Source organism: Furipterus horrens, unplaced genomic scaffold (genome assembly GCF_987537825.1).
Source record: "Furipterus horrens unplaced genomic scaffold, mFurHor1.1.pri manual_scaffold_10, whole genome shotgun sequence".
In the NCBI taxonomy this organism is placed as follows: domain Eukaryota; kingdom Metazoa; phylum Chordata; class Mammalia; order Chiroptera; family Furipteridae; genus Furipterus; species Furipterus horrens.
This window is the reverse complement of record NW_028327180.1, coordinates 57,773,022-57,793,633: the sequence shown is the minus strand read 5'-3', so window position 1 is coordinate 57,793,633 and position 20,612 is coordinate 57,773,022. Positions and strand designations below refer to the sequence as shown.

At 41.6% G+C, this 20,612-nt stretch overlaps 1 protein-coding gene across 1 annotated transcript in view; it reads right to left on the bottom strand.

The window, feature by feature from the left end:
• Positions 1-20,612, bottom strand: part of OBSCN (obscurin, cytoskeletal calmodulin and titin-interacting RhoGEF) — a 194,839-nt gene that overhangs the window by 84,310 nt on the left and 89,917 nt on the right. The window contains exon 9 of the mRNA XM_090290222.1: positions 4,560-4,826. Within this exon, the coding sequence (XP_090146348.1) occupies positions 4,560-4,826 (267 nt within the window). The remainder of the gene's footprint in view (positions 1-4,559; positions 4,827-20,612) is intronic.

The window sequence follows — 20,612 nt, the reverse complement described above, 5'->3', positions numbered from 1 at the left end:
AGGGGCCCTACCCTGCTGAACTGGGCTCCCAGCAGGATCTGGGACAGACTGACTGTGTGGCTCTAGGACAAGAACAATTTTTCCCTCACACACCCGACTACTGAAGACCCCTCCCTTCACACAGCCAAATCTTGATCTGTTAGGGCCTGATAAGTCCTTGAATCCCTTCCCTACCATAAAGGTCTGTAGGCACCCAGCAGGTGGCAGCTAGGCTTGGTATACCCTGGGACTTTTGAGTGGCCTCAGATCCATCCTCAGCGCCAAGTTAGAACCTGTGTCAGTTTGGTGAATAGCACTCATCCCTACCTAGTGACTCACTGAGAAAGTACCTCATCCAACATGAGTACCACCAGAAGCTCTTTCAGTGAATGAGTCTAACAGGCATCCAGTAGGCAGAGGCAGGCCAGGCAGATCTGGGGTGTCTTGGGCCTTTTAGACCTGTCCCCAGGCTCCGTGCTGGTGGAAACTGGCTTGGGCATGCAACTTGGTCCTTCCCACACAAACCAGGCCTTGCTCAGGAAGCCACAAACTGTGGATCCCTTTATAGTTCCAAAAAGGTTTCCGAGGGGCCGTCACAGGCAGCATCTGACATTGGTCTGCACCAGAGACCTTCTCGAGAGGCCTTAACCAAACACTCAGTGTCAAGATTCAAACAACATGAAAGAAGGATTCAATTACTTTCACAAGTAGTATATCCAAAGGGAGATCTTGGCAGGCACCAGGCTCTGCTGAAGTGAATTCCACCTCAGGTGGTCAGGATCTGCACAGCAGCTTGCACACTGTGGTCATAAACAATCCTCACATTCAGTCAACCTGAGGGTCGACCCGACACACAATAGGTCAATGGCCATCAAGACTCAACTGCAACAGGAAGAATCACAAACCCACACAAGGGACATTCCTGGAGCTCTCAGGTCAGGTGACCAAAGAGAATGCACCACTGGGTGCCACAGGACACCTACTACATTAGGCCACCCTACCAAGACTGGGAGACATAGCCAATATACCTAATACAGAGAAACAAACACAAAGAGGCAGGCAAAATGGGGAGGGGGGACCATTTCCCCAAACAAAAGAAGAATCTTTTAAGAAATCATTTACTTAATTATTTTTGTATTTTTGAGGGAGAAAGAGAGAGAGAGAGACATCAGTTTGTTGTTCCACAAATTTATGCATTTATTGATTGATTCTTGTATGTGTCCTGATCAGATGTTGAACCCACAACCTTAGATTATCTGGACAATGATCTAACCAACTTAGCTACCCTACCGGGGCCAAAAAAGCAGCATGGGAAAGACAGTTAATTACCTTAAAGGGAGCTCCCATAACACTGTCAGCTGATTTCTCTACAGAAACAATTTATGTCAGAAGGGATTAGCATAAAATATTCAGAGATGAAAAGCAAGGACCTACAGTAATCACTATTTGGCCCAGCAAGGCTATCATTCAAAATTGAAAGTGAGCTAAAGAGCTTTAAAGACAGGAAACCAGTATTACAAGAAATGTTAAAGGGTCCTCCTTAAGAAAAAGAGAGAGGGAGAAACATAGTTATAAAGAATAAAATGCCAATAAACACATGCCTATCAATAATCACTTTAAATGCAAATGACTTAAATGCTCTAATCAAAAAAGATAGTGCACTAAATGGATAAGAAAACAAGACACATATATATGCTGTCTACAAGAGACCCACCTCCAAATGAAAGATAGACACAGACTACAAGTAAAGAGAAGGAAGAAGATATTTCATGCAAATGGAAATGAAAAAAAACCTGGAGTAAGAATACTTATATTATGCAAAATAGATGTTAAAACAAAGGCAATAAGAAGAGATTAGAAGGACACTACATAATGATAAAGGTATCAATCCAACAAGAGGATATAACCCTTCTAAATATTTATGTACCCATATAAGAGTACCTTAATGTATAAAGCAAATTCTGATGGACATAAAGGTAGAGATTAAGTTATATACTCATAGACAGGGATTTTTACAACCCAGTGACATCGATGGATAGATCATCAAGACAGAAAACAACAAGGAAACAGTGACCTTAAATGAGACACTAGATCAGATGGATTTAATTGATACCTTCAGAGCATTTCAACCCAAAGTAGCAAAATATACATTCTTTTCAAGTGCACATGGAATAGACCACATGTTAGAACACAAAGTAAGTCTCAGTAAATTTCACAAGATTGAATCATATCAAACATAATGGTGTGAAAGTAGAAAGTAGTAATCAATCACAATGAAATAACAGAAATACATACAAATACATGGAGTCTAAATAATATGTTACTAAATAATGAATGGGTTAACAATGAGATCGAGGGAAAAAAATCAAAAGAAACCTTGAAACAAATGAAAATGAAAACAAAACAATCCAAAATTAGTGGGACACGCAGAAGCAGTTCTAAGAGGGAAATTCATAGCTTTACAGGCCTACCTTAAAAAACCCATACTCAGAAAGTTATAAGAAACTGAAGAAAGAAATTGAAGACTTTTCAAATAAGTGAAAGTATATACCATGCTAATAGATAGAAGAAACTTAACATCGTTAAAATGTCCATAACCCAAAATAATGTACACATTCAATGCAATCTCTATCAAAATACCAATGACATTTTTCACAGAACTAGAACAGGTAATTCTAAAATTTCTTTGGAACTACAAAAGTCCCAAATAATCTCAGTAATCTGAACAAATAAGATCAAAGTTGGAGGTATTACACTACCTGATGTCAAAGTATACTACAAGGCTTTAGTGGTCAAAACAGCACGGAACTGGCTTAAAAATAGAAAAGAGAACCCAGAAATAAACCCAAACCTATACGGTCAATTACTCTATGATAAAGAAAGTGAGAATATACAATGGGGTAAAGACAATCTATTCAATAAAGGGTGTGGAGAAATTGGACAGATGTTGCCTCCCAAATGAAACTAGACCACTTTCTGATACCATACACAAGAATAAAATCAAAATTTATTACAGATTTAAATATAATGCCTAAAACTATAAAACTCTTGAAAAGTATAAATAGGCAGTAAACTGTCACATGGCTCTTAGTAATATTTTTTTTCTGATATTTGTCCTGGGGCAAGAGCAACAAAAGAAAAAAATAACACATGGGACTAATCAAACAGTGATTAGGGAGATAAAACACTAACAAGATAAAAAGTCAACCTACCGAATGGAAAAAAAATATGTTTACAAATGGCACATCCAATAAGGGATTACTATCCAAAGTATATAGAGAACACATAAAACTTAATGCCAGAAAAACAAACAATCCAATTTTAAAATAGGTACAGTATCTAAATAGGCACTTCTCCAAAGAGGACATACAGATCACACAGATGGCCAGCAGGCATATAAAGAGAGGCCCAACATCACTAATCATTAAGGAAATGCCCATTAAAACCACAATGAGCTATCACATCACACCTATCAGAATGACTACCATCAATAAATCTACAAATGACAAGTCCTGGCAGGAATGTGGAGAAAGGGGAACACTCATGCATCATTGGGGGGCTGCAAACTGGTGTAGCCACTGTGGAAAACAGTATGGAGGTTCCTCAAAGAATTAGAAATAGAACTACTATACGGCCAAGCACTCCCCCTTCTGGATATTTATATTTAAATAATAATAATAATTCAACAAAATATATAAACCCCTATGGTCATTGCAGACTCATTTACAATAGCTGAGATATGGAAGCAAACTAAGTGCAAATCAAGACACAAGTGGATAAAGAAGATCTGGTGCATATATGCAGTGGGATATTATTTGGCCATAAAAAAAAAAAACCTTCCCATTTGTGAAAACATGGATGCTCTGAGAGTATTATGCTGAGCGAAATAAGTCAGACAGAGAAAGATAAGTAGACTATGTCAAATCACTCATATGTGGAATCTAAAAAACAAAACAAAACAAAGTAGATACAAACTCATAGATACAGAGAATAACCTATGATGCCAGATGGGCAAGTTTGAGAGGATGGATGGAAAGCAGAAGGAGATGAAGAAGATCAAACTTCCCGTTAGAAAATAAGTCACTGGAACTTAATGTACAGCCTAGGTAAAATAGTCAATAATATCTTAATCAATATGCAAAGTGGGACTTACTATGGTAACCACTATAAAGGTATATCAGTGTTCTATCACTATGTCATACAACTAAAATTAATATAACATTGTATGTCAACTATAAAAATGAATAAACTTAAATAGAAGCACAGTCACATAACCAGGTCTGACATGCCTAGTCCACTTCAGAACAGAAGCACCCAACACGGCCAAAGTCCTGAGCACCAGGCAATGACAAGGGCTCTGGGGAGGCACTCAGAATACACAACTCTGCACTAGTACAAGGACACATGACTTGGGTCTACAGAGAATCCTCTCCCTTCCATCCACCCAATCTCATCTGTTCTCACTGAACCAAAATGGCTATGAAGTCTAATGAGAGAGCACCAGGGTCTATAGTCTGTAATCCATCTGATTTATCATCTCTAAACAAGACAGAGTAACCTGAAGAACTGAATTGTGACACCCAGGTGGAAGGTGACCCTCTGGTCCTCGGTCTCGCAGCTGTACTCCCAGCCACCTGCCCTCCCTGCCTGCTGTAGCACCAGCCACCGGGTGTAGCCCATGGCCTTCACATACGCTTTTGAGCTCCCACTCAGTTTCTTGCCATCCTTGTACCATGTCACCTGCGTCTGGGCCTGGGCCACCTCGCAGCTCAGAGTGGCAATGGCCCCTGCCATGGCCTGCACCTGACTGCATGCCAGCTGCTCCTTGGAAAACACCACTGTGGGCTCTGGGGACAGGGAGGGAAGTAGGGTCAGAGACTTCATCTAAGTCAGGAGGGCAGCACTGGGGAAAGAATGACTAAACAGGGAGGCAGGAGGACTGGAAACATCTCCAGGCTCCACACCTGCTGTGGGGCCTGCAGAAGCTACAAAAAAATATTTAATTCTGTGAGAGCAGTGTTTGAAATTTGTCCCCATTGTGATGTAAGTTTATCAAAACATTACTTATGGACCTCGTGGGCTGGGTGCTCTGCTAGAGTTTTAAAGAGACCTTTGCCTTTGGACTTTGTATTCTGACTTGTGGGCAACAGATCCTTCCTCTCTGATAGAGATTTTGTAAAATTATAATAGCATCCTTTAGTGAATGTCCTTTCCCTGCTGGACCTTAGTTCCATAATGTTTTTAGCTCTCAAGTACCGGGAACTAGAGGAAATTTGTTCCTGGCTTTCTTCCCCTGTATGTGAAAGGGACTGGGTGGCATCTGGGGCCCTCGGACCTGCAGGGATGGCCTTGAACTCTGTGCAACTCTAAGAGTGGCTTATAATTGGTTCCTAGGGAAACATCATATTCCCCCATTGAATCTTTCCCTAGAGTAGGTCTAATTAAGGACTTGCAGAGAGGGGCTTTGAAAGAGGATGTATGTAATTTAAGTGGATCAAAACCATGGGTTCCCTGGGAAAAGAAAGCTCTTGGAGACATGGGTTGCTTGGACCCACTCCCAGGGGTGAGATGGAGACAGGGGAGGATAGCCAGCTCCACCCATAGGGGGAAGTGGCTGGACTGGCTGGGGCTGTGAAAATAGCCCCTTCACTCACTTCTGCCTTCAGCGTTATCAGACAAGATGATGGGTCACAGGAGGAAGATGGCGGAGGAGTGAGGGGAGGCTGCGCTTTCAGGCTCCCGAGACCCGTCTGCAGTTTGGGCAAATTGCAGACAGAACATCTCAGTGAGCAGCTGGACACTGGCAGGAGTTGAGCCAAGGCACTGCTGGATTAGAGAAAAACCATCTGGGAACAACCTGTTTAGTGAGGATAGCGGAAGAAAAAGGGACAAAACGGGATTCCTGACTGGGGTGGATGCCCGAAATGCAGCTGGAAGTACATAAAGGCTTTTTGGCAACCACAGGCTGCCCCGGAGAGGAGTCAGGGAGAGAGCGGATCTCTGCCCGCTGGCAGAGAGAGGACTTGACCAGGTGGCATTGGCGCTGAAGGACAGGAGACAGCACACTGCTGTGCAGGTGAGAATGTAATTTTCCTTTATGTTTTTCTCTTGTGGATTGCGGAGAAGGGTGGAAAGTTTGGGGGTGGTAGGACATTCTTGAGGAGCGCAGGCACAGAGGCGCACTCGTCCACTCCCCAACCCCCTTCTTGGGTCGCTAAGGTGAGTATAGCGAAGTGCCCGCATTCACTGGCCCAGGTGTGTGGGGCTGCGAGTTCAGGTGCCCCTCGGACACGCCCCAACAGACATAAGATCAGTGCCCCAACGGGCGCACTTGCTCAGGCTCTGCTCGTGCCCGCCCAGATGGGTGTGGCTGTGGCGCAAGAACAGCGGGCAGCAGCGACTCACAGACACTCACTTCCACTGAGCACAAGTGTCCAGGGCCCCGCCCTAAGAGACGAGAGACCAACTCCCGGAGCGCAGCTCGGCAGGACTGATGCTAGCTCTCTGGCTGCCTTGCACACGCGCACGGGCGTGTGAGAGCAAAAGCACCTCAGCTGGCTTCAATAGGTGCCAATCTCTCACTTCCACTGTGCCCAAGTGTCCGCGGCCCTGCCCTAAGAGGCGAGAGACCAACTCCCGGATTGAGGCTCCGCAGGCCTGAGGCAAGTGCTCGGGCCGCCTTGCGCGTGCAGGGGCGTGTGCGCAAAGGCACCTCGGCTAGCTCCAACAGGCGCCAAAGGAACGCGCCGAGCCAGCCACCGCGGGCGCACACCACTGCTGCAAGGAATGGGAACCTCTGACCTGCCTCATTAGACCAGCTGTGGAAGACGATACATAAAGGCTGAACTGAGTAAAAACATTCCCCTTTTTTCTTTTTCTTTTTTCTTCCTTAAAGGGAGGAGAAGAAGGAGAAAACAAACAAACAAACAAACAAAAACAATATCTCTAATCTGTTTCATACAATCTCTCCCTCTCATCCTTTCTCTTTAATTGTTGTTCATTTGTTTGTGTGTTTAGTTTAGCCTTCCTTTCACCATAAATAAATAGAATATAACTACTATATAAGTCCAATACTATACAATCCCACTTTCTTACTATATTCTGCATTCTTCCCTCCTTTTCTTCTATTGTTATTAATATACAATGTAAATATTACCTACTGTCTTGTATAGTCTCAACTATTATTAATCTATCATCCCCTCTCTCAAAAAATCATATTTTTCCTCCCTAAAAACAACTCATCTATTCTTCCTATAGTATAAAAGCTCTAATCTCTCTACATTTATATTAATACTGGCTAGTTAGCTGACGATAGCAGGATAGAGGGTGGGGGATATTTTTGAGGGTGCGGGTCTCCTGCCTAGGCTGTGTGTTTATGTTTTTAACAGCATCTCCACAAAAGAACTCAAGACAAAGGGGATACAGTGACTCTCAGTCAACTAGCCAGAAGGAAGATCCTACCAAAGAGCATCTGAAATATAACCAGACAGCATAAACAAATGACATAAAGGGTAACCCAAGAATGTCAGGCCCAGGAAATCAAAGAGACTGCACCACTGAAACCCCCAGGTCTCCCATAAAGAATCTCATACCACAAAGGTGGGAAGTCAAAGCAGACAAACCCAAAAAACAAAAACAAACAAGAAGAATCCAACATGGTAAGACGCAGAAATAACCTCTCAATGAAAAGAAAAGAGGAATCCCCAGAAGGAGAGGTAGATGGAATAGACATAACCCAAATGTCAGACACAGAATTCAAAACAATGGTGGTGAAGAAGACCAATATACTCGACAACCTTAAAAACAACTATGACAACCTCCAAGGAAGTTACCAACAGCACCAGGAAAATTACAGGGAACTTGCAGAGAACTACACCAGCATAAAAAGACATAGAAACTATTAACAAGAACCAGGAAGAAATGAAGAATTCAATCTCTGAACTGAAAAACACAGTACAATCAATCAAAAGCAGACTAAATGAAGCAGAGGATCGGATTAGTGAGTTAGAATATAATGTAGAGAAAAATTCCCAGACAATACAGCAAAATGAAAAAAGATTAAAAAAGTATGATGAAAAAATAAGGGAATTACAGGATAGCATAAGGAAAAACAATATCAATATCATTGGAATTAAAGAGGGATCAGAAAAACAAGGAATAGAAAAACAAGGAATAGAAAAACTGATAGGAGAAATAGTGACAGAAAATTTTCCCAACCTGATGAGAGAAAAACCTATACAAGTTCAGGAAGCACAGAGAGTTCCAATGAAGAGGAACCCAAAAAAACCCTCTCCAAGGCACATCATAATTAAAATGACAACATTCCAAGACAAAGAGAGAATCCTAAAAGCACCAAGAGGAAAACAGCAAATAACATACAAGGGAGCTCCGGTAAGGCTATCGAATGATTTCTCAACAGAAACACTACAAGCCAGAAGAAAATGGTCAAAAATTTTTCAAGCAATGAAAAACAAAGGCCTACAACCAAGAATACTCTACCTACCAAGGCTCTCATTCAAAATAGAAGGTGAAATAAAAAGTTTCTCAGACAAAGGAAGACTAAAAGAATACATCTCTACCAAACCAGCATTGCAAGAGCTGTTAAAGGGAATGTTCTAAGAAAAAAAAAAGAAAGAAAAAAAAAAAAAAAAGGAGAGGAACAGAGGTACAAAGGGAAATGAATAAATACACATCAATAATAACCTTAAATGTAAATGGATTAAATGCTTCAATTAAAAGACATAGGGTGGAGGGGGGGGACCAAGATGGCCACGGAGTAGGAACAGTGTTCTCAGCTCGCTCCTGTTAAGGAGACAATCCAGGAGGAACAAACTCGGGGAGGAATGACTGAGTGAGTGGGAATATCTGATAACGTGAACGGGGAAGAGATCGTGGGAGCAGCGTGGAGGGGGGTGGAGGGGTTTATCACAAACTGCAGGCTGAGTCATTCTGAGACTCCCTGCGTTTGCAGTATCAAGCCGGAGAGCTCACTAGCCGGGAGTGAATTCTTGTAGGGAGCTAGGGAGAGGATTTGGCTGAAAAAGCCAGAGGAGGGAGAGAACAGTGAACAACCAGGACTGGGAGAAACTGTGTGACCTGAGTCTAGAGAGAAACATCCTCAGCTGCAACCTCCGACGGAAAGCTCGGCATCCCGGGCGCGCCCAGCACTTGCGCTAGGGCCCTACAGAACAAAGGAGCAGTTTTGGGACTAGGAGACCGGCTGCACAGAAAAGCTGTTTCGGAACTCCGAACCGGGGGAGAACTGTGTTCTTGAAATCAGTGTTTGCTCTTTAGTCGCGCTAGAATCCCACAGAACAAAAGGCCAGTCTGGGGCTAAGAGAGAAATAGGACACGCAGGGTGTGTAAGTAGGGAAGAGAGCGGAGGAGGAGGTTCTGGAGGGGAGACGGTTTTAGGGCAAGGAGAAGGGCCCACGGGGAGGGGCTGCTGTGAAGCTCCGGACCGGCAGAGAGCTCCGGGGAAGGAGAGTGCTGCGCTGACCGACCACACTAGAGTCCCACAGAACAAAGGGACGGTGCTGTGGCGGGAAGAAAGATAGAGCAAGCAGGCCGATAGACAGGGAAGCCAGCGGAAGCGGTAGCTCGGAATAGAGAAAGTTTTGGGGCAAGGAGAAGAGCACAGGCAGGAAAGCCACTGCAAAGCTCCAGACTAGGGGAGAGGCCCTGGGCAGGAAAGGGCCACTGGGCCCGGCACTTTGACCGACTGTGCCAGAGTCCTGCAGAACAAAAGGACGATCTTGAGACAGGGAGAGAGGTGGGGTGCGCAGGCATATAGACAGGAAAGAGAGCAGAAGCTGTAGCCTGGGAATAGAGACAGGTCTGGAGGCAGGGCGGGGATTGCTGGCAGGCACAGGCTGGACCAACAGAGGGAAGGAGTAGCTGGACAAGCCTGAGGAGGGCTGAGGCTGCCTCAGGAGGGAACAACTAAAGGCAGCTCACAGCAGAGCGGTGGTAGGCCCACGAAAAACAGACTAACAACCCCAGAATCAAGCAGAACCCTCCCACAGCCAGCCAACCAACCAGAAAAGATTTGAAACTCATGGAATTTTGAATAGGAGCAGACTCAGGAAGGAAGCAAGGAAAAACAAAAAAACAAACAAACCAAAAACACCCAGAGACTGTGCATAAAAGTTGAATTGAGTTAAAATCCTCATTCTTTTATCTCTCACTCTCTCTCTAACTACCCCTACCATCAGTCCCTTCTTATTCTCGCTCCTTTTCTCCCCTCCCCTTCCCCCCCTTCTCTCCCCTTAGCATTCTCCCCTGCATCCTATTCTCAGTTAATTTTATAATTTTAAGTTCTCTCCCTTTCTCACCCTCTCCTTTCTCTGCGCTACTCACCTTCAACTTTATTAAACTTCTTTCTTTATTTTGTCCCCCTTCAGTCTACATTCATTTTTCTTTCATCTCTTGTCCTTATTTTCCTTCTCTCCCTATACATAATCTCTCTCTCTCCCTATTACACTTTATATTCTAATCTCTTAATATTCAAATTATAATTCTAATCTATCCCCCTCTCCCTTTACTCTCCTATTCTTACCCCTTCTCTTTTTCTACCCCACCCCCCCACTTCTTTCCCTACCTCTTGTATTTCTCTCCTTCATCCTATCTTTTGCCAACTCTTCAATTTCAATCCTCCCCTCCCTAATATCTCCTCTTCCTCCTGATTTCCTTCCCTCCTCTGAGCTCTTTTCCTCCCAAATCCTCTTGCTTTCCTATCTCCTATTCCTCTCTCTCTATATTCACCTTTTCTCTCTATCTTGCAACTTTATAGCATGTTTTAATCTCCTAATCTTTTTTATAACATATAATTCAAAAAAGAATTTTAATCCAGTCCCCTCTCTTCTACCTCCCCTTCTTCTTTTGTTCTCTCTCCTACCCTTCTCTTCTCTACTTTCTCTCTCTCTTTCCTCTCTCCCTTCCTGTCTTGCTATTTTCTACTCTGTATTTTTATCCTTAAAAAATTCTCTCTCAATCTATTTTCTACCTTCTAACCTCCCCAGCCCTCTCTTTCAATTTCTGGCTGTCTGTCTACCTGGATGTCTGTTGTGTCTACTCGACCTCCCACGCTAATCATATAGTCGTCGTCGGCAGCCGTCCGTCTCGAGAGACGATGGTGTAGCTTCTTAAGAGTCTATCTGCACCGCCAAGAATGGCTGTGCAGTCCGACTCGGGAGTGACATGGTATCTGTCTCCTCCCGTGTTGAATCGACATCTTGTGATGACGCTGAAGCTACAGAGCCTGGGCAGGGTAATATGGAGGGTCTGCTGTTGCCCATGCAGCAGACCCCCCCTCTCTTCACAGCTGAAGGGTCCAAGGGAAAGACGGAGTTGATACAGATTGGGTTCAGGTGCGCCGCAGGAGTTGCCGGTGTTGACTACAACGTCAAACCGCCTTAGGGACTCCGGCTCCGGATTTTCTGTCGGGGTTTACTCCCTTAGCCTTTCCCCTGAAGAGGTATGCCGCAAGGCAGCGGAGGTTTTTTTTTGGAGTCAGAGTTTTCCTTCTCTGAATCATATAGTATATACCGATTATATAATCCTAACACTATACACTTGCACTTTCTCTCCCCACACTGTAACCCTCCCCTCCTTTTCAAACAGACAGTGTAAGTGTTAATTGCTCTCTTACATAACCTTGATCCCAATTGCTAATATTAATACTCTATCAACTTCCAGCTCAAAAATTACCCTTCCTTCATTTAAAACAACTCCTTTCTGTTTCTCCTACGAAATAAGAGTCCCAGTATCTCCACAAGTATATTAACACGGGGTCATTTGCAGCCTATAGTGGGATTGTATTTGGGGGAGATATTGGAGGGTGTGGGTTTCTTGCCTGGGTTGTGTAATTATGTTTTAGCAGCACCTTCACAAAAGATCTCAAGACAAGGTGGGCAGAGTGACTCTCAATCAACTAACCAGAGAAAAAGATCCACCAAAAAGTAGCTGAAATACAACCAGACAGATTAAAGAAATATCATCAAGGACAACACAGACGGAGATCCAGGAGGGCGGAGGAGTAAGTGGAAGCTACACTAACCCCCTCCCAGGACCAGCCAGTGCTGACTCAGCCCCAGTACAGCAGACAGACCATCCCCCTGCAAGTGGTGTCATACTAAGGGGAAATAAAAGCCCTGCCTACAGGAATTAAGTTGCCACACCCACGGTCCTTAAGCCTGACGGCTGATCACAGACTGAGTATAGTAACAACTAAAGAAGAGAGACAAAGGAAGTAGATCCCTGGAAGTCTCCAACAGGCTGCCTAGGGCCAGTCTGGTACATGATCTGACGCTACCAGAGGCAGATCCAGGAAGAACTGACCATTCTAAGAAGCACCAACAAACAAAAGGAATCACAAAAATGGGGAGACAGAGAAACAACCCCCCATCAAAAGGAAAGGTAGAATCCCCAGAAAGAGTGCTAAATGAAATAGAGGGGAGCAACATATCAGATACAGAATTTAAAACATGGATTATGGAGAAGCTAAATGAGCTCAGCGGAAACTACAAAGAACTCCAGAAAAACTACAGTGAACTCCAGAAGAACTATAAGGAACTTACTGAGAATTATACCAGCATCAAAAAGGACATGGAAGCTATCAATAAGAGCAAGGAGGAAATGAAGAATACGATCTCTGAATTGAAGAACACAGTAGAAGGAATTAAAAGCAGGCTAAAGGAAGCAGAAGATCGGATCAGCGAGCTGGAGGACAACGTACACAAAAACTCCCAGACAATGCAACAAAATGAAAAAAGACTAAACAAGACTGAAGAGGTTCTAAGACAGCTGCAGGACAACATGAAACGTAACAATATCCGTATCATTGGAATTCCAGAAGGAGAAGAAGAAGAGCAAGGGATAGAAAACCTCTTTGAAAAACTAATGACAGAAAACTTCCCTCACATGAGGAGAGAAAGAGTCACGCAAATCCAGGAGGCACAGAGGGTCCCAATGAAGATGAACCCCAACAGGCCCACCTCAAGACACATCATAATTAAAATGGCAACATCCAAAGACAAAGAGAGAATCCTAAAAGCAGCAAGAGGGAAACAACTAATAACATACAAGGGAGCTCCAATAAGGCTATCCTCAGATTTCTCAGCAGAAACACTACAAGCAAGAAGGGAATGGCAAAAAATATTCCAAGCAATGAAAAACAAAGGCCTACAACCAAGAATACTCTACCCAGCAAGGCTCTCATTCAAAATGGAAGGCGAAATAAGGAGTTTCTCAGATAAAGGAAGACTAAAAGAATACATCTCCACCAAACCAGCAATGCAAGAGATGCTAAAGGGTCTGCTCTAAAAATATAAAGAAACAGAGAGAAACAGAGAAGAACACGAGTACAAAGGGGGAAAATGACAATGAATAAGTACTTATCAGTAATAACCTTAAACGTAAATGGATTAAACGCTCCAATTAAAAGACATAGGGTAGCTGAATGGATTAGAAAGAATGACCCACATATATGCTGTCTACAAGAGACCCACCTTAGAACAAAAGATCTACACAGACTGAAAGTAAAGGGATGGAAAAATGTATTCCAAGCAAATGGACATGAAAAAAAAGCCGGGGTAGCAATACTTATATCAGACAAAACAGATTTCACAGCAAAGTCCATAAAAAGAGACAAAGAAGGGCATTTCATAATACTTAAGGGAAAAATCCATCAAGAAGATATAACCCTTATAAATATATATGCACCCAACTTAGGAGCACCCAAATATGTAAGGAAAATTTTGAAAGACTCCAAGAAAGATATAGGCAGCAACACACTCATTGTAGGGGACTTTAACACCCCATTGTCAACAATGGACAGATCTTCAAAGCAAAGAAACACCAAAGATATTGAGGCACTGAACAACACTTTAGATCAAATGGACTTAGTCGATATATATAGAAGTTTACACCCCAAAGAAGCAAAATATACATATTTCTCAAGTGCACATGGAACATTTTCAAAGATAGACCACATGGTAGGACACAAAACAAGCCTCAATAAAGTCAAGAAAATTGAAATTATATCAAGCATCTTCTCAGATCACAATGCCTTAAAATTGGAAATCAACCTCAAGCAAAAAACTCAAAAACATTCAAACTCATGGAGAATGAATAACATGCTATTAAATAATGAATGGGTTAACAATGACATCAAGGAAGAAATCAAAAAGTTCCTGGAAACCAATGATAATGAACACACAACAACCCAAAACCTATGGGATACAGCGAAAGCAGTCTTAAGAGGAAAGTTCATAGCAATACAAGCCTACCTAAAAAAGCTAGAAGAATCTCTAATAAAAAATTTAACCCTACAGCTACAAGAACTAGAGGAAGAACAACAAGCAAAACCCAGATCAAGTAGAAGGAAGGAAATCATCAAGAGCAGAGCAGAATTAAATGACATAGAGTCTAAAGTAACAATTCAAAAGATCAACAAGAGTAGGAGCTGGTTCTTTGAAAAGATAAACAAAATTGACAAGCCTTTAGCCAGGCTCATCAAGAAAAAAAGAGAGAGAACCCAAATAAATAAAATCAGAAATGAAAGAGGAGAAATCACAACTGATACCACAGAAATACAAAGAATTATAAGAAATTATTACGAACAACTGTATGGCAAGAAATTTGACAACCTAGAGGAAATGGACAGATTCCTGGAAAACTATAGTCTGCCCAAACTGAATCAAGAAGAAGCAGAAAGTCTGAATAGACCAATAACAGCTAGCGAAATTGAAGCAGTAATCAAAAAACTCTCAGCACACAAAAGCCCAGGACCAGATGGCTTCACAAGTGAATTCTACAAAACATTTAGGAAAGAACTAACTCCTATCCTCCTCAGACTATTCCAAAAGATACAAGAAGAGGGAAGACTCCCAAACTCGTTCTATGAAGCCAGTATAACCCTAATTCCAAAACCAGGTCAAGACACAACAAAGAAAGAAAACTACAGACCAATATCGCTGATGAACATAGATGCTAAAATCCTCAACAAAATATTGGCAAACCGGATCCAGCAACACATTAGAAACATCATACACCACGATCAAGTAGGATTCATCCCAGGGATGCAAGGATGGTTTAATATTCGCAAATCAATAAACGTGATACACCACATAAACAAAATGAAAGACAAAAACCACATGATCATATCAATAGATGCGGAAAAAGCATTTGATAAAGTACAACACCCATTTATGATAAAAACTCTCAGCAAAATGGGAATAGAGGGAGCATACCTCAACACAATAAAGGCCATATATGAGAAACCTGAAGCCAACTTCATACTCAATGGGCAAAAACTGAGAGCATTCCCCCTGAGATCAGGAACAAGACAAGGATGTCCGCTCTCTCCACTCCTATTCAACATAGTCTTGGAAGTTCTAGCCACAGCAATCAGACAAGAAAGAGAAATAAAAGGCATCCAAATTGGAAAAGAGGAAGTAAAGCTGTCATTATTTGCAGATGACATGATAGTGTACATAGAAAATCCTTTAGACTCCACAAAAAAACTACTCAACCTAATAAGTGAATTCGGCAAAATAGCAGGATACAAAGTCAATATTAAGAAATCGAAGGCATTTTTATACACCAACAATAAAAACTCAGAGATAGAAACTGAAAGAAAAATCCCATTTACCATAGCAACAAGAAAAATAAAATACCTAGGAATAAACTTAACCAAAGAGGTAAAAGACCTGTACACAGAAAACTACATAACACTGAAGAAAGAAATTAAAGAAGATACAAATAAATGGAAGCGTATACCATGCCCATGGATGGGAAGAATCAACATCATTAAAATGTCCATACTACCCAAAGCAATTTATAGATTCAATGCAATCCCTATTAAAATACCAGCAACATATCTCACAGACCTAGAACAAATACTTCAAAAATTTATATGGAACCAAAAAAGAGCCCGAATAACCACAACAATTTTGAGGCAGAACACAGTAGGAGGAATCACAATACCCGATATCAAACTATACTACAAGGCCACGGTAATCAAAACAGTCTGGTACTGGCATAAAAACAGACATATAGATCAATGGAACAGAATAGAGAGCCCAGAAATAAGCCCAGGTTCATATGGTCAACTAATATTTGACAAAGGGGGAAAGAACATCAAATGGAATGAAAAGAGCCTCTTCAACAAATGGTGTTGGGAGAACTGGACAGGGACATGCAAAAAAATGAAACTAGACCACCAGCTCACACCATACACCAGAATAAACTCAAAATGGATCAAAGACTTAAATGTAAGCCGTGACACCATAAAAGTCCTAGAGGAAAAAATAGGCAGGAAAATTTCAGATATCCCACGTAGCAACATTTTCACTGATATATCTCCTAAGGCAAGGGAAATAAAGGAAAGAATAAACAAATGGGACTACATCAAACTAAAAAGTTTCTGCTCAGCTAAAGAAAACATCAGCAAGATGCAAAGGAAACCAACCATATGGGAAAATATATTCGCCAATGACATCTCAGACAAGGGATTGACCTCCAAAATATATAAAGAACTCATACGACTCAACACCAAGAAGACAGACAACCCAATTAAAAAATGGGCAAAGGACCTGAACAAACACTTCTCCAAAGAAGACATACAGAGGGCCCATAGACATATGAAAGTATGCTCAACATCACTAGCCATCAGAGAGATGCAAATTAAAACCACAATGAGATACCACCTCACACCAGTCAAAATGGCAATCATCAACAAATCAACAAACAACTTGTGCTGGAGAGGATGCGGAGAAACGGGAACCCTGGTGCATTGCTGGTGGGAATGCAGATTGGTGCAGCCACTGTGGAAAACAGTTTGGAATTTCCTTAAAAAACTAAAAATGGAACTGCCTTTTGAACCAGCAATTCCATTGCTAGGATTATATCCAAAAAATCCCGAAACACCAATTCAAAAGAACCTATGCACTCCAATGTTCATAGCAGCACTATTTACAATAGCCAAGTGCTGGAAACAACCTAAGTGCCCATCTGTAGATGAGTGGATCAAAAAACTGTGGTACATTTACACAACGGAATTCTATGTAGCAGAAAGAAAGAAGGAACTTCTACCATTTGCAACAACATGGATGGAACTAGAGAAAATTATGCTTAGTGAAATAAGCCAGGCAACAAAAGAAAAATACCTTATGCTGTCACCTATTACAGGAAACTAATGAACAACACAAACAAATGAGCAAAATTGAACCAGAGGTATGTAAACAAGAAGTAGACTAACAGTAACAAGGGGGGCGGGGGGGAGGAAAAGAAAGGTGTAAGGGGATGGGTCAAGTTAAAAAATATATATATATATGAATGACCCACAGACAGGTGCAACTGAGTGGGGACTAAATGTGGGGGAGGGGAGGGACAGGGTGCAGGGAAACAAGAGGGCTAAAAAAGTGAGACAACTGTAATGGAAAAACAAACCAAAATTTTTTAGTGGGGGAAAAATGAAAATATGAAGAATGGAAATGCCAGTTCAGTGAGGACAAAGATTTTCCTTCACGTTGTATATTTTTCTCCCTATTTGATCCCTCCAGAGTTTGGCATTCTAAACAAGTAAATAATGACATAAATTCCTTTGCATAGAACTAATAAGACCAGTTGTCAACAGAGGTTCTTTTTTTTTTTTTTTTTTTTTGACCAAGTCTTTGACTGGAATGTCAAGCCTAAAGGAAACATACTTGGGCTCAGATTGTTACCAGAAAGCCCTGAGGAACTGGGAATGACTTTCAAAGGTAATAAAAGCCCGTGAGATAAAAGGCCTGGTACCATGGTTAGTTGAGCGGTCCACAGCAATCTTTCCAGGGAAGGAACGAAGGTTGTTTTCCTGAAAGATGGCTAGAAGGGACCTTAAGGCACAAGGAAAGACCAGAAAGATTTGGAAAAAACAGGTGTGTACAGGCAAGGATGAATGCCAGATATGTGGCACAGCTTCTGTGCCCTGAAGAACAGACTGAAGGTCACCCCAAATATTCCTTGGGTAAGTTCCAGCAAAGCAGAACTAAAGATCATAAGTGATCATTTGCTGCTCTTGTTATGTTTATGCAAATGAACAGGATAAATTAAAAATGGACTTAATGTAGTCCATTTAAAGACAAGGAGGGTAACCTTAGGGAGAAAAATTATTATTCAAGGAAAATCACAATGATCAGTAGTAGAGTATAAAACAGGGCAACTAACCGTCTTAAAAGTTTCTTCTCCAGATTTAGAGACTTGTTTGCGGGTTATGTTACATAAATTAACACGTGTTTTTTGTTTTCAAAGGACATAAGCCTATGATCGCATTACCTGAGTGATTATTTGTACGCATAAGCCTCACTTAATCCTCTCTGCAGCGCTGCCTCCTGAGACTCAATGGTTTGGCTGAACTAAATGGCTGGGTTGGGGAAGAATGGGGTGGTCTGTGGGCTTCACTTTAAAACGGGTTTCTCTTTTCTATCCTAATGGCTTGGACAGAAAAGGCCCAGAGGTCTGAGAGGGGGAAAAACCTAAACTATTTACCTCAGCCCAAACTAAGTATAATGGGCAAAAGGGTTTTGGACAGGTGAGATGTGCCTAGCACACCTTCTTACAAAGAAACTTTTTTTTTTCCCTAATATGGAACATTGAAAAATTAATCCCTGCCTTTTGTCATCTAGTAGTTATGGATTGAATGATGTCTTTTAACCCTTTTCGCCAAATCTGTTGCCCTCAGAACACAACAAGGACACCAGCCTGTTGAACCAAGCACGCCGTTGACCGGAGGCAGCCAACTGACCTGGAGTCTGCACGATCCTTCCCCATGTGGGAAGGCCACCCTCCCCTCCACACCCCCACTCTTATTAGGGTTTTCTGGACCCAAGGGTAGGTAGGACGACAACCATGTCCAGCTTGAAGCAGCTAGAGGAGCTTGAGACCTTCGCCCATTGTCCTTTACAAGATTACAAAGGGTCCTAATATCTGAGAGGGGGGGGATAGTTAATTTTTACGAACCAGGGGTATGGACTTGGGGGGGATTGCTGGGGGAGGGGGGTGCTGGGGGGAGGGGAACAAGGGGGAGAAAATTGGAACTGTTGTAACAATATAATCAATAAAAAACATTAAAAAAATAATAAAATAAAATAAAATAACATATGATATAAAAAATTGTATTGTAGGGGCACCAAATATTCCCTGCAAAAAGTTTCGAAGGTCTGTTAAATATGTAAGTATGTAAGGGCTTTAAATGTTCTTTGTAAGAAGTAGCAAGGACTTGCTAAAAGGCCTTGGAAAAGGAATGTAAAAAGCAGTGTTATAGCAATTAGTGATTTACAGGCTAAAAGCACCTCAGCCTCTATTTGCTTGTGTCTTGTTTATACAAGCTAAAAGCACCTCAGCCTCTATCACCTTCCATTTGCTTGCTTGTGTCTGGTTTATAACATTTGTGAGAGTTATACTTTACAGGATATCTAGCCCTTTGAAAATAAATTGCTTCGCAAAAAGATCCTCCCTGGCTGGAGAGCTATGCTGCCACCGGAGATAACCTTATAGTCTTGCAAATTTTTGTTCCTGTTACTGCCAAGACATTCCTGCCCTCCTGCCCAGCCCCATCTTCCTAAGGCTGTTTCCCACCAAAGAAGAAACAAAGAGACTGCACCAGTATAAAAACCCAGCGTTTATACTCCATTGTAGGTTGGAGCATGTTAGAGACCAGCTCAGGGTCTGCCCAACTCCTGGCCATCATTAAAAATCCTTTGCTTGCTTTATACACCGCTTCAGAGTGTTCAATCTCACCTATGTAGCCATAACAGTATGACATTTGATACATTGTTAAATGGACACAACATTATATTTATGGTATGACTGCAATATTATAATGATATGCTTGAAGACAATATATTACGATGATAATGGTTTTCACTTCTGGTCTTTATAGATGGTTGTTATTTTATCCTTTATTCGTGTTTTTGTTTTCAAATTATCTATCTTATATAATCATTTTCCAATAGTGCAGAGGTCAGTAAACTTTTTCTTGTTTAAAGGGCCAGTTAGTAAATATTTTAGGTTTTACAGGCCATTGGTTTTTGTGTTAACTACTCAGCTCTGCTGTTGTGATTTGAAAGCAGCTATGAATAATATGTAAATGATGGTGTGACTCCATTCTAATAACACTTCGCAAAAATAAGGGGCCAACTAGCCTTAGTTCGCAGATCTTTGTTGTAGATAGTGGTACATACATGTTTTTTTTTAAAAAATAAAAGTTTTAAGGTGGTGTAAAAAAAAAAAAAAACATAGGGTAATGAAATGAATAAGAAAACAGGACCCACATATTTGCTTTCTACAAGAAACACACCTCAAAACAAAAGATTTACCTAGACTGAAAATAAAGGGATGTAAAAAAATATTCCAAGCAAACGAACCTGAAAAAAAAGCCGGAGTAGCAGTCCTAATATCAGACAAAACAGATTTCAAAGCAAGGGCAATAAAAAGAGACAACAAAGGACATTTCATAATATTTAAAGGAACAATCCATCAAGAAGATATAACACTGATAAACATATATGCACCAAACATAGGAGCATCCAAATACATAAAGCAAATACTAGAAGACCACAAGAAGGATATTAACAACAATACACTCATAGTAG